Genomic DNA, 18,888 nt, shown 5'->3' with positions numbered 1-18,888 from the left:
CTCTCATAACATGCTAGTATGCAATGCATACAAGCATATTATTCCTTTAGCTTGCAGGGAGAAAGTTTTTTTTTTGTTCGTTTCAAAGTTTACTAGCCGAGTCCCAGCTGAAAAAAAAATAAAAGTCAGCAGCTACAAAAACTGTAGCTGCTGACTTTTAAAATACACACACTTACCGGTCCCTTGGTCCAGCGGTGTCTTCCACATGGCTGGTTTCACCAGCCGTTTTCTCTCTCCGGAGCCAGCATCTTTAGTGTGGGCACCCAGCTGTGACAGCTTGTGGCTTCACAGCCAGGTGCCCACTGCTCATGCATGAGCAGCGCTGTGCTTTGTGAATGGCCTGTAGTATTCTGGTGTGGCAGCACCCAAATATTGCAGAATTCCCCTTAAAGCTTTAAGCTTTCTAAAAGCATTTGTTTGCAGAAGCAGGTCATCAGCTCACTTCCTCCCCCTCATTTCTTGTGGAAACAATATGTTCTAGCCTAGCAGCTGCAATGTCTGTGAAACCACAAAGGCTAACTGCTCAGAATGTATTTTAACGGTACAGAAAAGTAAAGATGAAATATATGCATTGAGATGTAATTGTTGGTATATACACCAAGTATGTTGTTTTTCAGACACTTAGCTTGCAGACACGAGTCCTTGCTAAGTAAATAGTTTGTTTTCCTCAAGTTCATGTCTAGAGTTTTACCTGGAATTCCCAAAGTTGCCATTACATTTTGACCTGTCATGTGTCAAAGAAGGCTACGGGGAGGGAGGGGGGAGGACAACATCCGCTTCCCATTGCCTAGGTGATCGCAGCGGAAGTGGGAGCGGGTACCTGTCAAATCTGGGTACCCATTCCCCAAGGGTGCCAATCCTTAATGGGGAGCAGGGCCAAAGGCTTAAAGCAGAGCTCCACCCAAAAGAGGAAGTTCCAATTTAAGGACTGCTCCCCCGCTCCCTAATAAGGATTGGCAACTTTGGGGAGCGGGTACCTGTGAAATTTGGGTACCCGCTCCCCAAGGGTGCCAATCCTTAATGGGGAGCGGGGCCAAAGGCTTAAAGCAGAGCTCCACCCAAAAGAGGAAGTTCCGATTTAAGGACTGCTCCCCCGCTCCCCATTAAGGACTGGCAACTTTGGGGAGCGGGTACCCAAATTTGACAGCTACCCGCTCCCACTTCCTGTACGATCGCCGCGGCGATCGGAAGCGGAATGTGTCCTCCCTCCCTGTAGTCTTTTGGGACATGTGACAGGTCCCAGAAGACTACAGGACCATTCAGGAAGAGCAGTGCTACTCGCACATGTGCAGTGAAGCCGCAAGCTGTCACAGCCGGGAGCCCGCACTGAAGATGCCGGCCTTCTGGAATACAGGACGGCCAGTGAAACGGGCTGCGGGGGGACACACCACGGGACCGAGGGACACATAAGTGGCTTTTTTAAAAGTCAGCAGCTAGTTTTTATAGCTGCTTACTTTTATTTTTTGATAGGTCGCGTGGAACTCCGCTTTAAAGCAGAACTTCCCCTTTTGGGTGGAACTTCGCTTTAAAAAGAAAAGAATGCTTGTTAAACAGTACAGACTCATGAACATGTGTCTGAGCAGCACACAATATAACATACACCACCATGTAATCGCTAGACCTTTATTTTACAAACAATCTATTCTATCCAGAGATACAATCTCCACATCTCTTTTCCTTAGAGGACCCAGCCTCCTTCCTGGGACGAGGCTTGGCACTCATCCCGCACTGCGCCTGCGCCCCGGGCTATAACAGGAAGTGTAGGTGACACCTCCCGGAAGTCTGTGCGCGGCGGACAAGGTCAGGTTCGTTGTGAAGATGGCCGGACAGGTGCAGTTGTTTCGGGCTAGTCTTCGGAATGTTCTTTTGGTGCAGATGAGGCGCTCTTCTGATCAGGTGATAGGGAGAGCTGGGTGAATGTAAGAGGGGGGCAGGGAGAGGGAAGGGTGGGCTGTGACTAAGGATCAGGCCAGGAATCAGGCTTGTCATGCTGGGGAGAGGAGAGGTGAGGACAGGCAGGTCTTGTGATTAGGGATCATGGGATTTTATGGAGCAGGGAGCTGAGCTGTTTTCTGTTCACTTTTCCTGCATTCATGTTTGTTGTCATTTGTTTTTTCTTTTTCCTCTGCCATGTTAGTAGTCTTCTCATTCTGTGTATAATTGGAATGTAATAATTGAATGAATTGAGGACACTTCATATGTAAAAGTATATAGTAAGGGCTCTTTCACAGGGATCCTCTCCAGTGCATTCAGCAGGGATCCGTGAACACCTCGTCTGCCTACTTGGAGCTAAACCGGATTGATGTCAGTTCCTTGCCATGTCCAGGGGACCTATGATCACTCGATGGGAGGGTGGGTGTACATGGACACGTCGGGCTACCTCTGATACGCCATGTTTAGGGCTGTAATCCTTGCGTTTGCGCAGGTTTTTGACAGCCCCTTCATTTCAGCGTGCTGCCAAACACACTGGAGCACGCAAAAAGTACAACAGGTGCAACTTTTAAAATCGCACCAAATCACTTCATACTGCAGTTCTGTGTATTTTGGTGGTTGCAAGGGCTAGATGCTTTGGGTGCCTTTTTAAGGGTATATTTTGATGTGTCTAAATGTTCTTTTCTGAAGCCCGATCTACACTTGGATCACACTTCTGAGGCGATTGACAGGCAGGAAGGATGAGATTTAATGCCTCCTCACCAACTGTTTTTGCTGACTGTGTGCATTGCAAGCTGTTTACACTGATTCCGGTTCTCCGGAATGTGTCATGTTTGACAGGCTAACCACCCTGCCGATCTACGTGTTGTGTAGATTTTGCTCTAGATGCAAAGCATTATGACCATGGCACCACCAGCTGCTGGCAGCTTGGGGGGAGAGGTGGTAAAATTGCAGTTCAACTGTGCATTTTTTTTTTTTTACTGCACCAAAACCACACATATAAAGCAAGCTATACTTGGTTCAAATTCTGAACTAATTTTCTTTTGCAAATCGGAACTAAGAATTTTCTTTCAATTTTGCACTGGGCTACAGCAGTGGCCGATTTTCTTAAACATCGGATTTAGGTGATTCGGCACGTTGAAGTTTTTTTTTGTGAACAAATTTCTAATTAATGATGGAAGAATGGTTTGAGAAATAGAATTGAAAAAAAAAAAAGAGCATAAGCTGTGACTTGGAAAGAAAAGAAGATTATCAGCCACAAAATTTTCTGTAGCAACAGGAGGTAAAATTGAAGGCTTGGTTGGTCGAATTTCAAAATCAATGGTGGACCCATCAGATTACAAAATGCACAAAATTTCCAATTTTTTAAAAGAAAATTTGTTCGGAATTCTATCCATGCAAGGCATACATAACAATTGATGGCGCCCACATGCATATAAAGAGAACAGCATGTTCCCGTGCAGCAGCACACATGGAAACTCTTTCAGCAAGTGGTGGGAGCGAGCCTTTAGGTGTGGGAAAAAGTACTGTGCCCTTTTTCCTTCCCCCTTTTTTTTTTTTATTCTGTGGACCTGGATGTACTTGAAGGTAGGTGGGTGTAAATATACACAAGTTTGTTTATATCAGCCTGCCATAGAGCTGTATGGAGCCTCCGACCAGGTCCACCTGAGAAACTGACCTGCAGAGCTGATCAGAAAGCTGTATGAAAGGGGCCTAAGACAGTGTTTCTCAATCTTCTCTCAGTTAAGACACCCTTTTAAAATGATGCACCGTCTCAAAGCACCCCATTCTAAAATCTAAAAAGACACTGTGTAGGCACCCGATTGTGTTCTTTATCAGCTGATGACATCATCAATTGTTAGAATGCCAGCGTCTGGCACGCACAGTGCCCTTGCTTGTAATGTGGCAAAATAAAAAAACCTGTGGCTTTGTGTAAGAAAGAGGCCACCAGTTAGCTCGTTGACCATTTTACCATGGCACACCCGGATGATAAAGGCTGTTCTAAGAAAGCTGCTACAACAACTATAATGATACATGTAATGTGACTATTTCAGGCTTACAGGGGTGGAGCAGACAAGCGAATGTTCAAAGTATCTTTGAAGGTGATCTGTTAGAAGGGAGAAGTCTTTCTAAGGATGCAGAACACAGAGTTATGGGGATTGTTGGAGAATACAAATCACACACACAGATTAACTGGATGGACCTGTCTTTTCTTCCCCCCCCCCCCCCCCTTTTTTTTTTTTTTTTTTTTTTTTTTTTTTTTCTACAGCCAGTAAAACCCCCCCAGCATGTTATCCTATGTGACCATGCACACATAGACTGTAATCAGCATTTTTTTGGCTGGAAAAAAACCCAGAATTAGTGGGTTTCTATAGGAGTTTTTTTTTAGCTGTAAAAACGCTCTAATGCGGTAAATCACAGCAAACCAGCATTTTTGAACTTTTTTTGAGCAAAAAAAAAAAACTCGGCTGAATGCTAATGCTAAAACTCTAAAAACCGCTGGAACACTCAAATTTTTAACCCCTTCATGCTGGCGCCTCTCGGCCCTTTACGAGTTTCAGGAGGCAGGGTTTAGGGTCATTGGACCACCGTGATGTGCTGTCACGGCGGTCACATGATCGGGAAAGGTCCCAATTGACAGAGGAGATCGGGACCTTTCAGTGAGTACCGGACATATGTGCTGGGAGCACGCAGGGCACGCGTTCTCGGCACATATGTCCCTTTTTATTAGAACGCAAATGTGCGGCCGCTCAGCATCTGGGCCCAGACGCCGGGAGGCAGCACATTTGCTTTCGGCCGGCGTGAAGAGATTAACATGACTTTACACAGCTAATGTTACCAGCGTTATTAAAACGCACAGTGTGCATGGAGCCTGAAAGTAAGGGGAAATGTCCAGTTTTAAATGGCCACCAGAACAGGAATAAAGGGGAAATCTTCCAGTGGGGATACCTGTTACTGTGACAACTGTCTAAAGCTCATCACATACACTATATTGCCAAAAGTATTGGGACACCCCTCCAAATCATTGGATGTTCCAGTCACCTCTATGGCCACAGGTGTATAAAATCAAGCACCTAGGTATGCAGACTGCTTCTACAAACATTTGTGAAAGAATGGGTCGCTCTCAGGAGCTCAGTAAATTCAAGCGTGGTACCGTGATAGGTTGCCACCTGTGCAACAAGTCCATCTGTGAAATTTCCTTGCTACTAAATATTCCACGGTTGACTGTTAGGGGTATTATAACAAAGTGGAAGCAACTGGGAACAACAGCAACTCAGCCACGAAGTGGTAGGCCACGTAAAATGACAGAGCAGGGTCAGTGCATGCTGAAGTGTGCAGAAGTCGCCAACTGCAGAGTCAATAGCTAAATACCTCCAAACTTCGTGTGGCTGTCAGATTAGCACAATAGTGTGTAGAGAGCTTCATGGAATGGGCCGAGCAGCAGCATCCAAGCCTTACATCACCAAGTGCAATGAGACATGTTCTCTGGAGTGGCAAATCACACTTTTCTGTCTGGCAATCCGATGGACATGTCTGGGTTTGGCAGTTGCCAGGAAAATGGTACTTGCCTGACTGCATTGTGCCAAGTGTAAAGTTTGGTGGAGGGGGGATTATGGTGTGGGGTTGTTTTTCAGGGGTTGGGCTTGGCCCCTTAATTCCAGTGAAGGGATCTTTTAAGGCATCAACATACCAAGACATTTTGGACAATTTCATGCTCCCAGCTTTGTGGGAACAGATTGGGGATGGCCCCTTCCTGCTCCAACATGACTGTGCACAAAGCAAGGTCCTGACCTCAACCCGACAGAACATCTTTGGGATGAATTAGTGTGGAGACTGAAAGCCAGACCTTCTCGTCCGACATCAGTGCCTGACCTCACAAATGTGCTTATAGAAGAATAGTCAAACATTCCCATAAACACACTCCTAAACCTTGTGGACAGCCTTCCCAGAAGAGTTGAAGCTGTTATAGCTGCAAAGGGTGGGCCAACTCAATATTGAACCCTACAGACTAAGACTGGGATGCCATTAAAGTTCATGTGCGTGTAAAGACAGGTGTCCCAATACTTTTGGCAATCTAGTGTATGTTACTATTTGTACAATTTCTCGACCACTGACCATACACTGGTGCTCAACCTGCGGCTCGAGAGCCACATGCGGCCCTTTGACACTATTTGTGTAGCCCTTAAATCCCCTGTAAACACTGATCTGTGTTTCCCTATTGTGCTGTTATGAGATTTTTTTAGCGGTGTCATGTCTGTCTGCTAAGCATGTCCACAGTCTCTGACCATGTCTTGTATTGTGCGCATAGTCTGACCGACTGTGTCCTGTTGTGTGTCTGCTGTCTTTTTGTTGTGCACAGTCCTATGGCGATGTGGGGACACACTTGAGGCCCCCCATATCAAGAAAGCTGGGCACCACTGCACAATACAATCAGATTTTACAGTCTTCTTTGGGGTCACCATACGCATTACAATCTGTTTGGACAATCCAATCCGTTAAAACACACAGGCCCTTACAATACATACTTCTTGGTAGATCTAATGGAGCTTTTACAATCAAACTGAATTGTGTATGGTTATCTTTAGATTTAGGAAAATATGTAGTGTAAGGGCCTGCCTGATTAGATTAGTCAGGTGGTTGAGCTGTGGCTTTACTGCCCGATTACCACCCACCTGAACACTGACATCTAATTGCTGACAGCTATACATACTGAAACAAAACCGCATGCTGCATTTGGCAGGTGTTACTGTGGTCAAAAGTGACCAATAGGGCCAGGCCACATCCACGTGCAATGTATGTGATTGCGGCATGTTAGTGTGCCGTTTTTCACTTCCTGTCAAATGACCCCTAAAAACCAATCCAAATGCAGATCACTCTTCAGAGGGCACCAAGTCTGTGCACAAACCTTTAAAGCAACCTTGTTGCTTAAAAAGACAAATGCTGTAAAAAGTGCCCAAAATAAGTTTAACTCCAAGACTGTTCTACGCAATAGCTAAGGCAGGGCGAGGACATTTGTGAAAAAACTACTTGTCCAAAGACTAAATGTGGGGCTCCAGTCTACTTTTCCCTCATGACAATCTACTTGTCTAGCTAAAAGAGAATTTTTTAACCAAAATACCATATTTTAAGTCTCAGGTGATATTAGGAATGTCTGGGGCTTTTAAAATCAAAAGGGGCTTTATGGTGAATTAAACATTTAATATTTGTAACATTGCTCTGCATGTCTCCTCCTCCCCTCCCTGCCTGTCTCCAGCACCGCACCTGGGGACTAGCAGGGAGGGGGGAGACCTTGCAGTGTAATCAGCACTGATTGGGTGCTCGTCGGAAAAGGGGAGTGTTGAGCTTATCCTTGCTTTTGCTACCAGAGCCATTTTTGGGGGTGTGGGGTTTTTTTTTTTTTTTTTTTTTTTTCCACAAGTTTAAAAAATCATCTTAGGCTTGAAGATTACACAAAACCCTCAAACATTATATATTTTCAGAAATCATTGACTCTAGAGAATAAAATAGTGGTAGTTCCAAATTATGTAGCATGATATTACCGCAAAATTTCACTAAAGTAAATTTTAGGGCACAAAAAGCAATGAATTACGCTATTTTTTAATTTTTTTTTTGTAAACTATAAAAGATGAGATTGCAGCGAGTAAATATCCAACATGTCAAACCTGAAATTTGCGTGCACTCGTGACTTCAGTACCCTAGATTTTCTTTTGGCAACACTTTTTTTAAAACCCCCTATAGGTCATCCGTTTAGAGTTCCGGAGGTTGTCTTGTGCTAGAGTTATCATAGGCGCCCCAGCGAGTGCTGGGAGTGGGGCTTTTTTTTTTTTTTTTTTTTTTTTTTTTTTTTTTTTTTAAGCGTAGGGCAGGGGTGTCAAACTGGCAGCCCTCCAGGTGTTGCTAAACTACAAGTCCCATCATGCCTCTGACTTTGGGAGTCATGCTTGTAACTGTCAATCTTGCAATGCCTCATGGGTCTTGTAGTTTGGCAACAGCTGGAGGGCTGCCAGTTTGACACCCGTGACAGAGGACATAAAGTCCCCTATGTGATGTTTTTTGCTGACAGGTTCTCTTTGAGACAACCCTGCATGCCTCCCCTGTTCCCCACTGAATGTAATGCAGTGCACGTCGCATTGCATTACATTCTTTCCTGGTCTCAATGACCGGGAAATCTGTCAACGGGGACCTGGAAGTGACATCAGAACATCACTTCTGGGTCAGGACAAGGGGAGTGGATGTGTCTGCTTTCCTCCCTCCCCTCTAGCTGACGGTGCTGAACTGCTCCCAGTCCCACAGTTGAGGAAGCAGAGCCCGGGAGACATAGCGGGTAGGAGGAGGTAAAAGCCCGAATGCTTTTACCTGACAGGTGAGTCCTGCTACTTGCCTGCAGCAGGGCTATAGGTTAAAAAAAAAAAAAAAAAAAAAAAGCTACCTGCCCGGAACTACATGTCCCGTGTGTCGGGCGATTTAAATTCAACATCCCTGTGGGGGCTGCAGTGTGTGGGACTAGAATCCTTTAAGTTGGACTAACCTTTTATTCAAGTGCACTTAGTTCTACTAGAACAGTGGAACTCTGTACAGTATTAAAATCGGTGATTGATCTTCAGCTCTTGTGCTGAAAATAGATCTGAATAGTGCATGCACATTGGTCATTTCAAAGCCAGGTACTATTTTTGGAATACATCTATTTATGTTTTGCAAAAGGAATAAGAGTCTATTGGTATGCAAACGATAAGAAATGTTAACATATCCACAGGGGCTTTCTTCATCACATGGGTATGTATACATCTGGCAGTGCCTTTTTACAACCAGCAGGCCCTTGAGGAATAAAGGTAACTCTGATTGCTGCTAAGTGAACCTTGGGCACAATGACTACACAGTTGAATCCATTTTTATTCCACTGCACTGTTACAAATGAGGTATAAGTTTAGAATCCATGGTAGGCTTTGAGAATTGTCTGCAAGAGGAAACCAATCCTCCCTTGGCAAACTAATACACTCCCACGGCTTCAATTATCACCTCTATGCCAACGACACACAAATTTATCTCTCCACCCCCCACCTCACCCCCTCACTCTCCGCCCGCATCACCCACCTCCTGAATGACATATCAGACTGGATGTCGCTCCATTTCCTTAAGCTAAACCTCTCCAAAACCGAGCTCCTGGTTTTCCCCCCACCCCGCGCCCCCCCATCCTCTCCATCACTGCTGTCAACGCCACCATCATTCCCACCCCACAAGCCAAAGTCCTGGGTGTCACCCTAGACTCAAACCTTTCCTTCCAACCTCATGTCCAATCATTGTCAAAGTAATGCAGGCACCACCTCTGCAACATCTCCAAGATACGTACGTTCCTCACCCCAGACACTACTAAACAACCCGTACACTCCCTCATTATCTCACGCCTGGACTATTGCAACCCCCTTCTCACTGGCCTACCCAAACAAATGCTATCCCCACTCCAGTCTATCCTGAACTCAGCGGCTAGACTCATCCACCTCACCAACCGCTCCACTTCTGCCACCCCCCTCTGCCAATCCCTTCACTGGCTCCCAATTGCCCAACGCATCAAATTCAAATTACTAACTCTGACCTACAAAGCCATTTACAAAGCTGCCCCAAACTACCTAACCGACCTGATACCCAAATACCACCCTACCCGTGCCCTTCACAGGACCTCCTACTCTCTAGCTCCCTGGTCTCCTCCTCCCCCCACGTCCGACTGCAGGACTTCCCCCATCCTCTGGAACTCCCTACCCCAATCCATCAGACTGTCACCTACCCTCCTCACCTTCAGGCGCACCCTGAAAACCCATCTCTTCAGGGAAGCCTACCCCACCCTCACCTAGCAGCTGATCTCCTCCACTTCTCCCACCACTTCATCCCCCACAGCCACTTCCTCCTGTACCACTTTCCCCTCCCTCCTAGATTGTAAGCTCCAAAGAGCAGGGCCCTCGAACCCCTCGTGTATTGTATTGTTATCGTCTTGTCTCATGTCCTGTCCCCCTTGCTATTGTACAGCGCTGAGCAAATCCTTTGGCGCTATATAAATACTGTATAATAATTCAGTACTTTAAATTTTTTTTCTTTTTGCTTTTTTTCTTCACAGTTGGGAGAATTGGGAAAAGGTGCTGGTAAAGGCGGTGGAGGCGGGGGAGCTGTGAGAGAAGCTGGAGGAGCTTTTGGCAAACGCCAGGCTGCTGAGGAGGAGAGATATTTCAAGTATGTTGGTTATCAGGAACCTTCAGATTGAAGCCTAATCTGTTTTCTGTTTTTCTCATGTTCGTGCTAAACTTCAGCCTTACAGTTGTACAGGATCACTGATTTCACTGCACATTGCAAGCTTCTCACTGTGCATTTGAAGCTGCAGCAGGTCATAGCCTGCACTATTTTCTGTCTAGAGGATGTCCAGCATAGCCCTTTCATCCCCAGCCTGACTGTCCCAGGCCTGTTCCTTTCTTTTCATTGGATTTCAGTTCTGGAGGTTAAGAATTACATGTAGGTGTTGCCTAAGGCAATCTCCATAAAAATGCTGCCTACATAGAAATGCCCTCTGCTCCAGACATCAGCCCATCAGGGAACTTCGATATCTGCAGTGCCTTGAAAAAGTATTCATACCCCTTTGAAATTTTCCACATTTCGTCATGTTACAACAAAAAACATAAATGTATTTTATTGGGATAGACCAGTGGTGGGCAACCTTTTTTTTCAACTGAGCCAAATCTCGCCAAAACCACGATTGAAATTTATTTTGAGAGCCACATTTTTAAAACTGAAAATACATCTCCCATATAGTAATTCATCCCCCATATAGTAATTCATCCCCCATATAGTAAGTCGCCCCCCATATAGTAAGTCGCCCCCCATATAGTAAGTCGCCCCACATATAGTAAGTCCCCCCTGTGTCAATTCACTTACCTTTGCTCCGCGCGTTCCTCTCGTATTCCCGCGCCGTTCTGGTCTTCAGGGAGGACTGTGAGAGGAGAAGAGTTCGTCACGCTGCCCCGCCTACATCCTGGCTGCCCCGCCTACATCCTGACAGCTGCAGAGTCCTGACGCCCGAGAGGAGGGAGGGGGGCGGCCATCCGAGAGGAGGGGGGGGGGAGAGGGGGGGGGGGCGGGCGGCCGCCCGCGAGGAGGGAGGGGATCGGGCGCCCGGCACACAGGAGAGCCGCATTTAAGTTTGTAAAGAGCCGCGGCTTGCCGACCACTGGGATAGACCAACACAAAGTGGCACATAATTGTAAAGTGGAAGGAAAATGATAAATGGTGTTTGTTTTTTTTTGTTTTTTTTTTTTTTTTCCTTACAAATCTCTGAAAAGTGTGGCATGCATTTGTATTCAGTCCCCCTCACTGATACCCCTAACTAAAATTTAGTGGAACCAATTTCCTACAGAACTGACTTAACCACTTGACAACCGGGCTATAGCCGAATGATTGATACAGTGCGGTTTTCCAGTTCTGGGAGGGCGTCACATGCCGTCCTCCCAGAACGCACCCCCAGGGCTGCGCACCTGACTATCTCCGTAATCGCTGTGTCCAATGGACAGCTGATTAACATGATGTGGTAAATGGACAATCACAGTGGCCTTTTACCATGTGATCAGCTGCGTCCAATGACACCGCAGATCATGGTGTAAATACAGTTGCCAGTTATTGGCAGTACTTTCCTCACGCTGCCGATAACCGGCAACTGTATTTACTCCATGATCTGCTGTGTCATTGGACGCAGCTGATCACATGGTAAAAGGTCACTTTGATTGCCCTTAAACCTCATCACGTAATCAGCTGTGTCCATAGGGCAGCTGTCACAAAGTAGATCAGCACTGATCATCACAATGACACAGCAGATCACCGGTAAGTGCAGTTGCCAGTTATCAACTGCATTTTCCTCACGCTGTCACAGCCTGAGGAAAGTACTGCCGATAACCAGCAATTGTCAGAGGAAGGATCGGCACTGATGATCAGTGCTGCCAATCAGTGCAGCCTCATCAACGCACATCAGTGAAGGAGAAAAATTGCCTGTTTGCAAAATTTTATAATCGAAACAAAGAAACCTTTTTTTTTTTTTGTGCTCTTTTTCTGCTTATGGCGCAAACAATAAAACACTCAGCAGCGATTAAATACTACCAAAAGAAAGCTCTATTTGTGTGGGGGGGAAAATGCTAAACATTTCATATGGGTACAGTGTTGCATGACTGCAACATTAGTGAATAAACTGCAGCATAAAGGCTAAGAAACACACCAGACAGGTCAGGGATAAAGTTGTGGAGACGTTTAAAGCAGGGTTAGGTTATTTAAAAAAAAAAAAACCCAAGCTTTGAACATCTCAGAGCACTGTTCAATCCATCATCCGAAAACTGACAGGCCGGGCAAGGAGAGCATTAATCAGAGAAGCAACCAAGAGCCCATGGTAACTCTGGAGGAGCTGCACAGATCCACAGCTCTGGTGGGAGAATCTGTCCACAGGACAACTATTAGTCGTGCACTTCACAAATCTGGCCTTTATAGAAGAGTGGCAAGAAGATAGCCATTGTTGAAAGAAAGCCATAAGAAGTCCTGTTTGCAGTTTGCAAGAAGCCATGGAGGGGGGGGGGGGTGCAGCAAACATGTGGATGAAGGTTCTCTGGGCAGATGAGACCAAAATTGAGCTTTTTGGACTAAAAGCAGAACGCTATGTGTGGCGGAAAACTAACACTACACATCACCCTGAACTCACCATCCCCACTATGAAACATTGTGGTGGCGGCATCAGGTTATGGGATGCTTTGCTTCAGCAGTGACAGGGAAGCTGGTCAGAGTTGATTGGAAGATGGATAGAGCCAAATACAAGGAAATCTTAGAAGAAAACCTGTTAGAGTCTGGAAAAGACTTGAGACTGGGGCGGAGGTTCACCTTCCAGCAGGACAACAACACTAAACATACAGGCAGAGCTACAATGGAATGGTTTAGATCAAAGCATATTCATGTGTTAGAATAGCCCAGTCACAGTCCAGACCTAAATCCAATTGAGAATCTGTGGCAAGACTTAAATTGCTGTTCACAGACCTTCTCCATCCAGTCTGACAGAGCTTGAGCTATTTTGCAAAGAAGAATGAGCAAAAATGTCACTCTCTAGATGTGCAAAGCTGGTAGAGACATCGCCAAAAAGACTTGCAGCTGTAATTGCAGCGAAAGGTGGTTCTACAAAGTATTGACTCGGGGGGCTGAATACAAACGCACACCACACTTTTTTCAGATATTTGGTTGTAAACAATTTTGAAAGCCATTTATCATTTCCCTTCCACTTAACAATTATGTCCCACTTTTTGTGTTGGTCTACTGCATAAAATCACAAAAAATTTTTGTTTTTGCTTGTAAAATGAAAAATATGGAAAATTTCAGGAGGTATTAATACTTTTTCAAGGCACTGTATGTATTGCAGCTTGCTGACCCCTTCCGCCAGCCATGATCTGCTTGCATTGCATAGAGAAGCACAGAGACCCAGTGTTATTACTGTCTCTAAAGCAGGGGTGGGCAGCAATCACCGCCAATCCATGTAAACAAATGCTGTTTATTGGTATTTCTTTTCCTCAATGCTGTCACTGTGAGGAAAGCAAAACTGATAACTGGCAATCCTGTGCCACCACACAGTTACAGTGATAATCAGGGTGCCGATTATCCGTGCCAATCAATGTCCATCAGTGCAGCTTATTAGTGCCAACTATCAGTGTTCATCAGTGCAGCCTTATTAGCGCACATCCGTGGAGAAGAAAAATTACTTATTTGCAAAATTTGGTAACCAAATCTAACTTTTTTTTTTTTTTTCAAAATTTTCGGTCTTTCATCTGTTTAGCAAAAAATAAAAATCGCAGTGGTGACTAAATACTACCAAAAGAAAGCTCTATTTGTCTCAAAAATATTATAAATTTCATATGTTGGGGAAAATAATTATTTGATCCCCTGCAGATTTTGTAAGTTTGCCCACTTACAAAGAAATGAAGGGTCTATAATTTTTATCGTAGTTGTATTTTAAATGATAGAGACAGAATATCAACCAAAAACCCAGAAAAAACACATGATACAAATTTTAGAAATTGAGTTGCAGTTCAGTCAGTAAAATAAGTATTTGATCCCCAAGCAAAACTTGACTATGTACTTGGTGGAGAAACCCTTGTTGGAAAGCACAGAGGTAAGATGTTTCTTGTGGTTGGTTACCAGGTTTGCACGCATATCAGGAGGGATTTTGGTCCACTGGCTGAGAGAAGAAGGTTCTCATCCAAGATTTTACAATACATGGCCCCATCCATTGGCCCCTCAATGCGGCTAAGTCGGCCTGTACCTTTTAGCAGAGAAACAGCCCCAAAGTATAATGTTCCACCTCCGTGCTTGACTGTAGGGATGATGTTCTTAGGGTCATAGTCAGCATTTTTTTTTTTCTTACTTCAAACACGGCGAGTCACATTAATGTCAAAGAGCTCAGCACTTTCTCCCAATCCTTTTGAATCATTTAGATGTTCATTGGCAAACTTCAGACGGGCCTGTACATGTGCCTTCTTGAGGAGGGGGAGCTTGTGCGAGCTGCAGGATTTCAATTCGTGGTGCACCAAAATGAACATTTTGGTGCTGAAAACGAAAATTCAGGATGCACTTGGTCGAAAACTGAAACATCTGCATATGTGGGGATGCTCCAGTGTTATGTTTTTTTTTTTTTTGTTTGTTTTAATATTAATGTATTTTTTTAACTTTTGATTTTATTGCTATCACATAGGGCAGGGGTGGGCAACTGTGGCCCCTCCAGCTGTTGTAGAACTACAAGTCGCATGAGGCACTGCATAACTGACAGTTACAAGCATGACTCCCAAAAGGAGAGGCATGATGGGACTTGTAGTTCACCAACAGCTGGAGTGCCACAGTTGCCCACCCCTGACATTGGGGACCAATAGTCCTCTATGTGATGACATATAAGTGACTGACAGGGGGTTGCAGTGTGTGCAAGGAGGGGGCAGGAGAGGAGCAGTGTATACAGTCAGGCTCCCTCACTTGTTGCTGCTAAATGTCATTGCTGGTTTTTAAATGCAATTACTGTCTTATTGTTCTTCACTATAGCTCCAAGAAGGAGCTGTCATTGGCCCAGCTGCTAAAGTAAAATAAGGGGTGGGGTCACTGGGTAATGTCATTGGGTGACCCCGCCCCTTTGTTTACTTTAGCAGTGAGAATGACCGCTCCTTCGGAGCTATAGTGAAGGGGAAAAAAGATTTTTAATTGCATTTAAAAACTGGCAAATGACATTTAGCAGCTGCAAGTGAGGGAGCCTGTCTGTATACACTGTACTCCCTCACTATTTTACACTGCTTACTTCCCCTGCCTTTCTCTGCCGCCCAATTTCCCCCCCTCCCAGTCTGCAGTACACATAGCCCCCCCCCAAAAACCCCCAGCCAAATACAGTCCTCCCCTCATGTGGGCCAGGTCTCATTATTGGCACCCATATCTGCTCACTTTTTTCCTTTCGCAAAAAGCCAATAGGGCTATTTTCAGTTGCTGAAAGTTCGGTGCATCCCTTATTTTAATCCATTGCAGCATATTGTGTTACCAATGGTTTGTTTGACTGTGGTCCCAGCTGCCTTGAGATCATTCACAAGCTCCTCCCATGCAATGGTGGGCTGATTCCTCACTTTTCTCATGATCATCCATGAGGCAAAATCTTGCATGGAGCTCCAGACTAAGAGTGATTGATGGTTCGTTTGTATTTCTTCTCTTTCTTTGTGAATAATCGCTCCAACAGTTGTCTCCTTCTCATCCAGCTTCTTGTTGGTCTTTTAGCCCATTCCAGCCTTGTGCAGGTCTACAGTCGTGTCCCTGATGTCCTTTTGACAGCTCTGGTTTGAATGCAAGAGGTTATGTGGACAGGTGTCTTTTATACACATAACTAGTTGTGGTTAGACGCAACTTGAGGGGACTAATCTGTGTACCACATGAACATACAGCGAGTCTGTGGGAGCCAGAATTATTGTTGGTTGGTAGGAGATCAAATACTTATTTTACTCACTGAACTTCAACTCCATTTATAACGTTTGTATTTTTTTTTTTCTGGGTTTTTGGTTGATATTCTGTATCATTTAAAATACACCTATGATAAATGTGTTAGAGCCTTCATTTCTTTGTAAGAGGGGAAACTTACAAAATCTGCAGGGGATTTAAAAACAATTTCCCCCACTGTATGGATGCAGTGTTGCATGACTGTGCAACTGTCATTCAAATTGTGACAGCACTGAAACAAAAAAAAAAATTTCCTTGTGCAGGAAGGGGGATGAAAGTGTCTGGGATTGAAGTAGTTAAAATAAGGTATGTATGTAATGAAGGGGGGGGGGGAGACAAAATTCACCATAGCACCTGGACAGTGCTGCTGTATTCAGTAGGGTCTAGTTCATAGATTCCTACGATAGTAGTACAGTTGTGTTCAAAATAATAGCAGTGTGTTAAAAAGTGAATAAAGCTCAAAATCCTTCTAATAGCTTTTATTTCCATACACACAAATGCATTGGGAACACTACACATTCTATTCCAAATCAAAACATGAAGAAAAATATATCACATTTTGTGTTGTTCCTCTAAAAAAAATGGAAGAAAAGTGAATATTAGACTGTTCAAAAAAAATAGCAGTGTTTTGTATTCTTCTTTACAAACTCAAACATTCACTATATAAACTGAAAAATGTTGTAAAGAAGAATACAAACACTGCTATTTTTTTGAACAGTCTAATATTCACTTTTCTTCTATTTTTTTTTTAGAGGAACAACACAAAATGTGATATATTTTTCTTCATGTTTTGATTTTGAATAGAATGTGTAGTGTTCCCAATTCACTTTTTAACACACTGCTATTATTTTGAACACAACTGTACTACTATCGTAGGAATCTATGAACTAGACCCTACTGAATACAGCAGCACTGTCCAGGTGCTATGGTGAATTTTGTCTTCCCCCCCCCCCTTCATTACATACATACCTTATTTTAACTACTTCAATCCCAGACACTTTCATCCCCCTTCCTGCACAAGCCAATTTTTTTTTTTTTTTGTTTCAGTGCTGTCACAATTTGAATGACAGTTGCACGGTCATGCAACACTGCATCCATACAGTGGGGGAAATTGTTTTTAAATCCCCTGCAGATTTTGTAAGTTTCCCCTCTTACAGGTGCCAGACGTTGGTTGACTCTGTGCAACACAGATGTACAGCAGTTCTCAGAAACCGTGCTTATACAACTAAATATTAATGAAGTGATTCAAAGGAAAGCAAAATCTTCAAACATTTTTCAGTTTATATAGTAAATGTTTGAGTTTGTAAAGAATACAAACACTGATTTTTTTTTTTTTTTTTTTTTTTTTTTTTTTTTTTTTTTTTTTTTTTTTTTGAGGAACACAAATTTTGAAATATTTTTTTCTTCATGTTTTGATTTGGAATAGAATGTGTAGTGTTCCCAATGCATTTGTGTGTATGGAAATAAAAGCTATTAGGATTTTGAGCTTTTTTCACTTTTTTCAACACACTGCTATTATTTTGAACACAACTGTATATGTTTTGGTTTGTATTACTGGCATAGCTTCCAGGCTCAGGTAATGGGAATTGTTTTTTTTTTTTTTTTTTTTTTTTTAAATCTTGTTGAAGGACATAAGTTTACAGTTAATGTAAATCTAAATTTGACCATACACTTTCATTTAATGGTACAATCCCCTTTAGAATTATCTAATATAATTGAGAGTATGGCAAAAATATTGAAAGAACTATAGGCAAAACCTTTTTTCCATTTTGCATAGAGTAGGGAGTGTTTATAACTCTGTCAGTTTATTTTTTGCCATCTTTGTCCCATTGGGCAGGTTAACCTTCACTTCCTGCCCCATAAACAGGAAGTGAGAAAATCTCTGCAAGTTGAGGAAATTCTTTGGGGACCCCCAACTGGAAGAATTCCCCTCTTACGTTTCTGGGGACAACCCAAACTTTTGGTTTTTTTTTACTTTCAATGATAATGGTAAACAGGACTAATGGGGGGAATCTCCCTAATGGGGACAGGAATATGGTATTTCTCTCTTTTTGCTTTGTAAGGCCTGGATAACAGTGCTGTGAGTCTTTTAGCAATGTTAAACCCTAGTTAATGCAGCATTTTATATGTCAAGAAGTAGCACTTGTGTATTGGTTCCCTTTGACCATGTGTGTAGAGAATATGGAACGAATTCAATGATCTCCTCCTTTTTATACCCTGCAGGCAAAAGGAGAAGGATCAGCTAAGCGCTCTGAGGAAGCACCATGAAGAGGAAATCGGCCATCATAAGGAGCAAATTGAACGCCTGCAAAAGGAAATTGACCGGCATAAGAGCAAAATTAAGCATCTGAAAGATGATGATTAGTTTCAGTGATCTGCTTAGGTGTTGCTTAATGTCATTTGGGAGAACATACCATTAAAAGCTTATTTTCTGCTGTGACACAGAGTTGTGATATCCTTAAATGTATATCAATAAAATAAGGAATGTCCGCCAGTTAAGTACTAAAATCTGTGGTGTGTGTGTTTTTTGTTTTTTTTTTTTGTTTTTTTTTGTGTTGATTGTGTACAAGCATTTTAAGGCTGAACTCAAGAATTCTGTTCATGTGCTGATGGGAAGAGAAAACAGAGACATATGTGCTCTGAGCTGTGATGCTTCTGCTTTTCACTATCCAGTCAGGCTCGGGTGGGCCCAGAATGACCTGGGCTCAGAGGTAGTGGGTTGAATGATGCCAGCCATTAGTCTAAAGACATCTAGTGGCAACAAAAACTGTAGTGTGTGGGAAAGCTTTAGATTGCAGGAGAATGTTGCATACACTGTAAAGCGCTGAGCAAACTGTTGGCGCTATATAAATCCTGTATTATTATAATAATACACTGTTCTCTGAAGAAGGTGGTTCCTCTCCAAAAACCTGTCAGCTTGACAGCGCAGCATTATGGAGT

At 43.6% G+C, this 18,888-nt stretch overlaps 1 protein-coding gene across 2 annotated transcripts; it reads left to right on the top strand.

Moving 5' to 3' along the window:
* The first annotated feature begins 1,736 nt into the window (after window positions 1-1,736).
* ATP5IF1 (ATP synthase inhibitory factor subunit 1) lies at window positions 1,737-18,456 on the top strand. 2 transcript variants are annotated; one of them, XM_089688989.1, is made up of 3 exons: window positions 1,737-1,896; window positions 10,040-10,152; window positions 18,172-18,456. In XM_089688989.1, the coding sequence occupies exons 1-3, from the start codon at window positions 1,819-1,821 to the stop codon at window positions 18,311-18,313; spliced, it is 333 nt and encodes a 110-aa protein (XP_089545115.1). In that variant the 5' UTR covers window positions 1,737-1,818; the 3' UTR covers window positions 18,314-18,456. The 2 variants fall into 2 exon arrangements, with proteins under 2 accessions (XP_089545115.1, XP_089545116.1); XM_089688990.1 differs by having other exon boundaries at window positions 1,804-1,830.
* Window positions 18,457-18,888: the final 432 nt, after the last annotated feature.

Source organism: Staurois parvus, unplaced genomic scaffold (assembly GCF_062004578.1).
Source record: "Staurois parvus isolate SC_StPar_1 unplaced genomic scaffold, SC_StPar_1.0 ptg000464l, whole genome shotgun sequence".
Classification (NCBI taxonomy): domain Eukaryota; kingdom Metazoa; phylum Chordata; class Amphibia; order Anura; family Ranidae; genus Staurois; species Staurois parvus.
The sequence above is the reverse complement of the archived record's forward strand: the minus strand, read 5'-3'. Positions and strand labels throughout refer to the sequence as shown.

Bases quoted from the DNA above. Each gene is read 5' to 3' on its own strand.
- ATP5IF1 (XM_089688989.1), top strand. From the start codon at position 1,819: ATGGCCGGACAGGTGCAGTTGTTTCGGGCTAGTCTTCGGAATGTTCTT. The intron at 1,897-10,039 runs GTGATAGGGAGA...TTTTCTTCACAG, and splicing joins TGAGGCGCTCTTCTGATCAG to TTGGGAGAATTGGGAAAAGG. The intron at 10,153-18,171 runs GTATGTTGGTTA...TATACCCTGCAG, and splicing joins GAGGAGGAGAGATATTTCAA to GCAAAAGGAGAAGGATCAGC.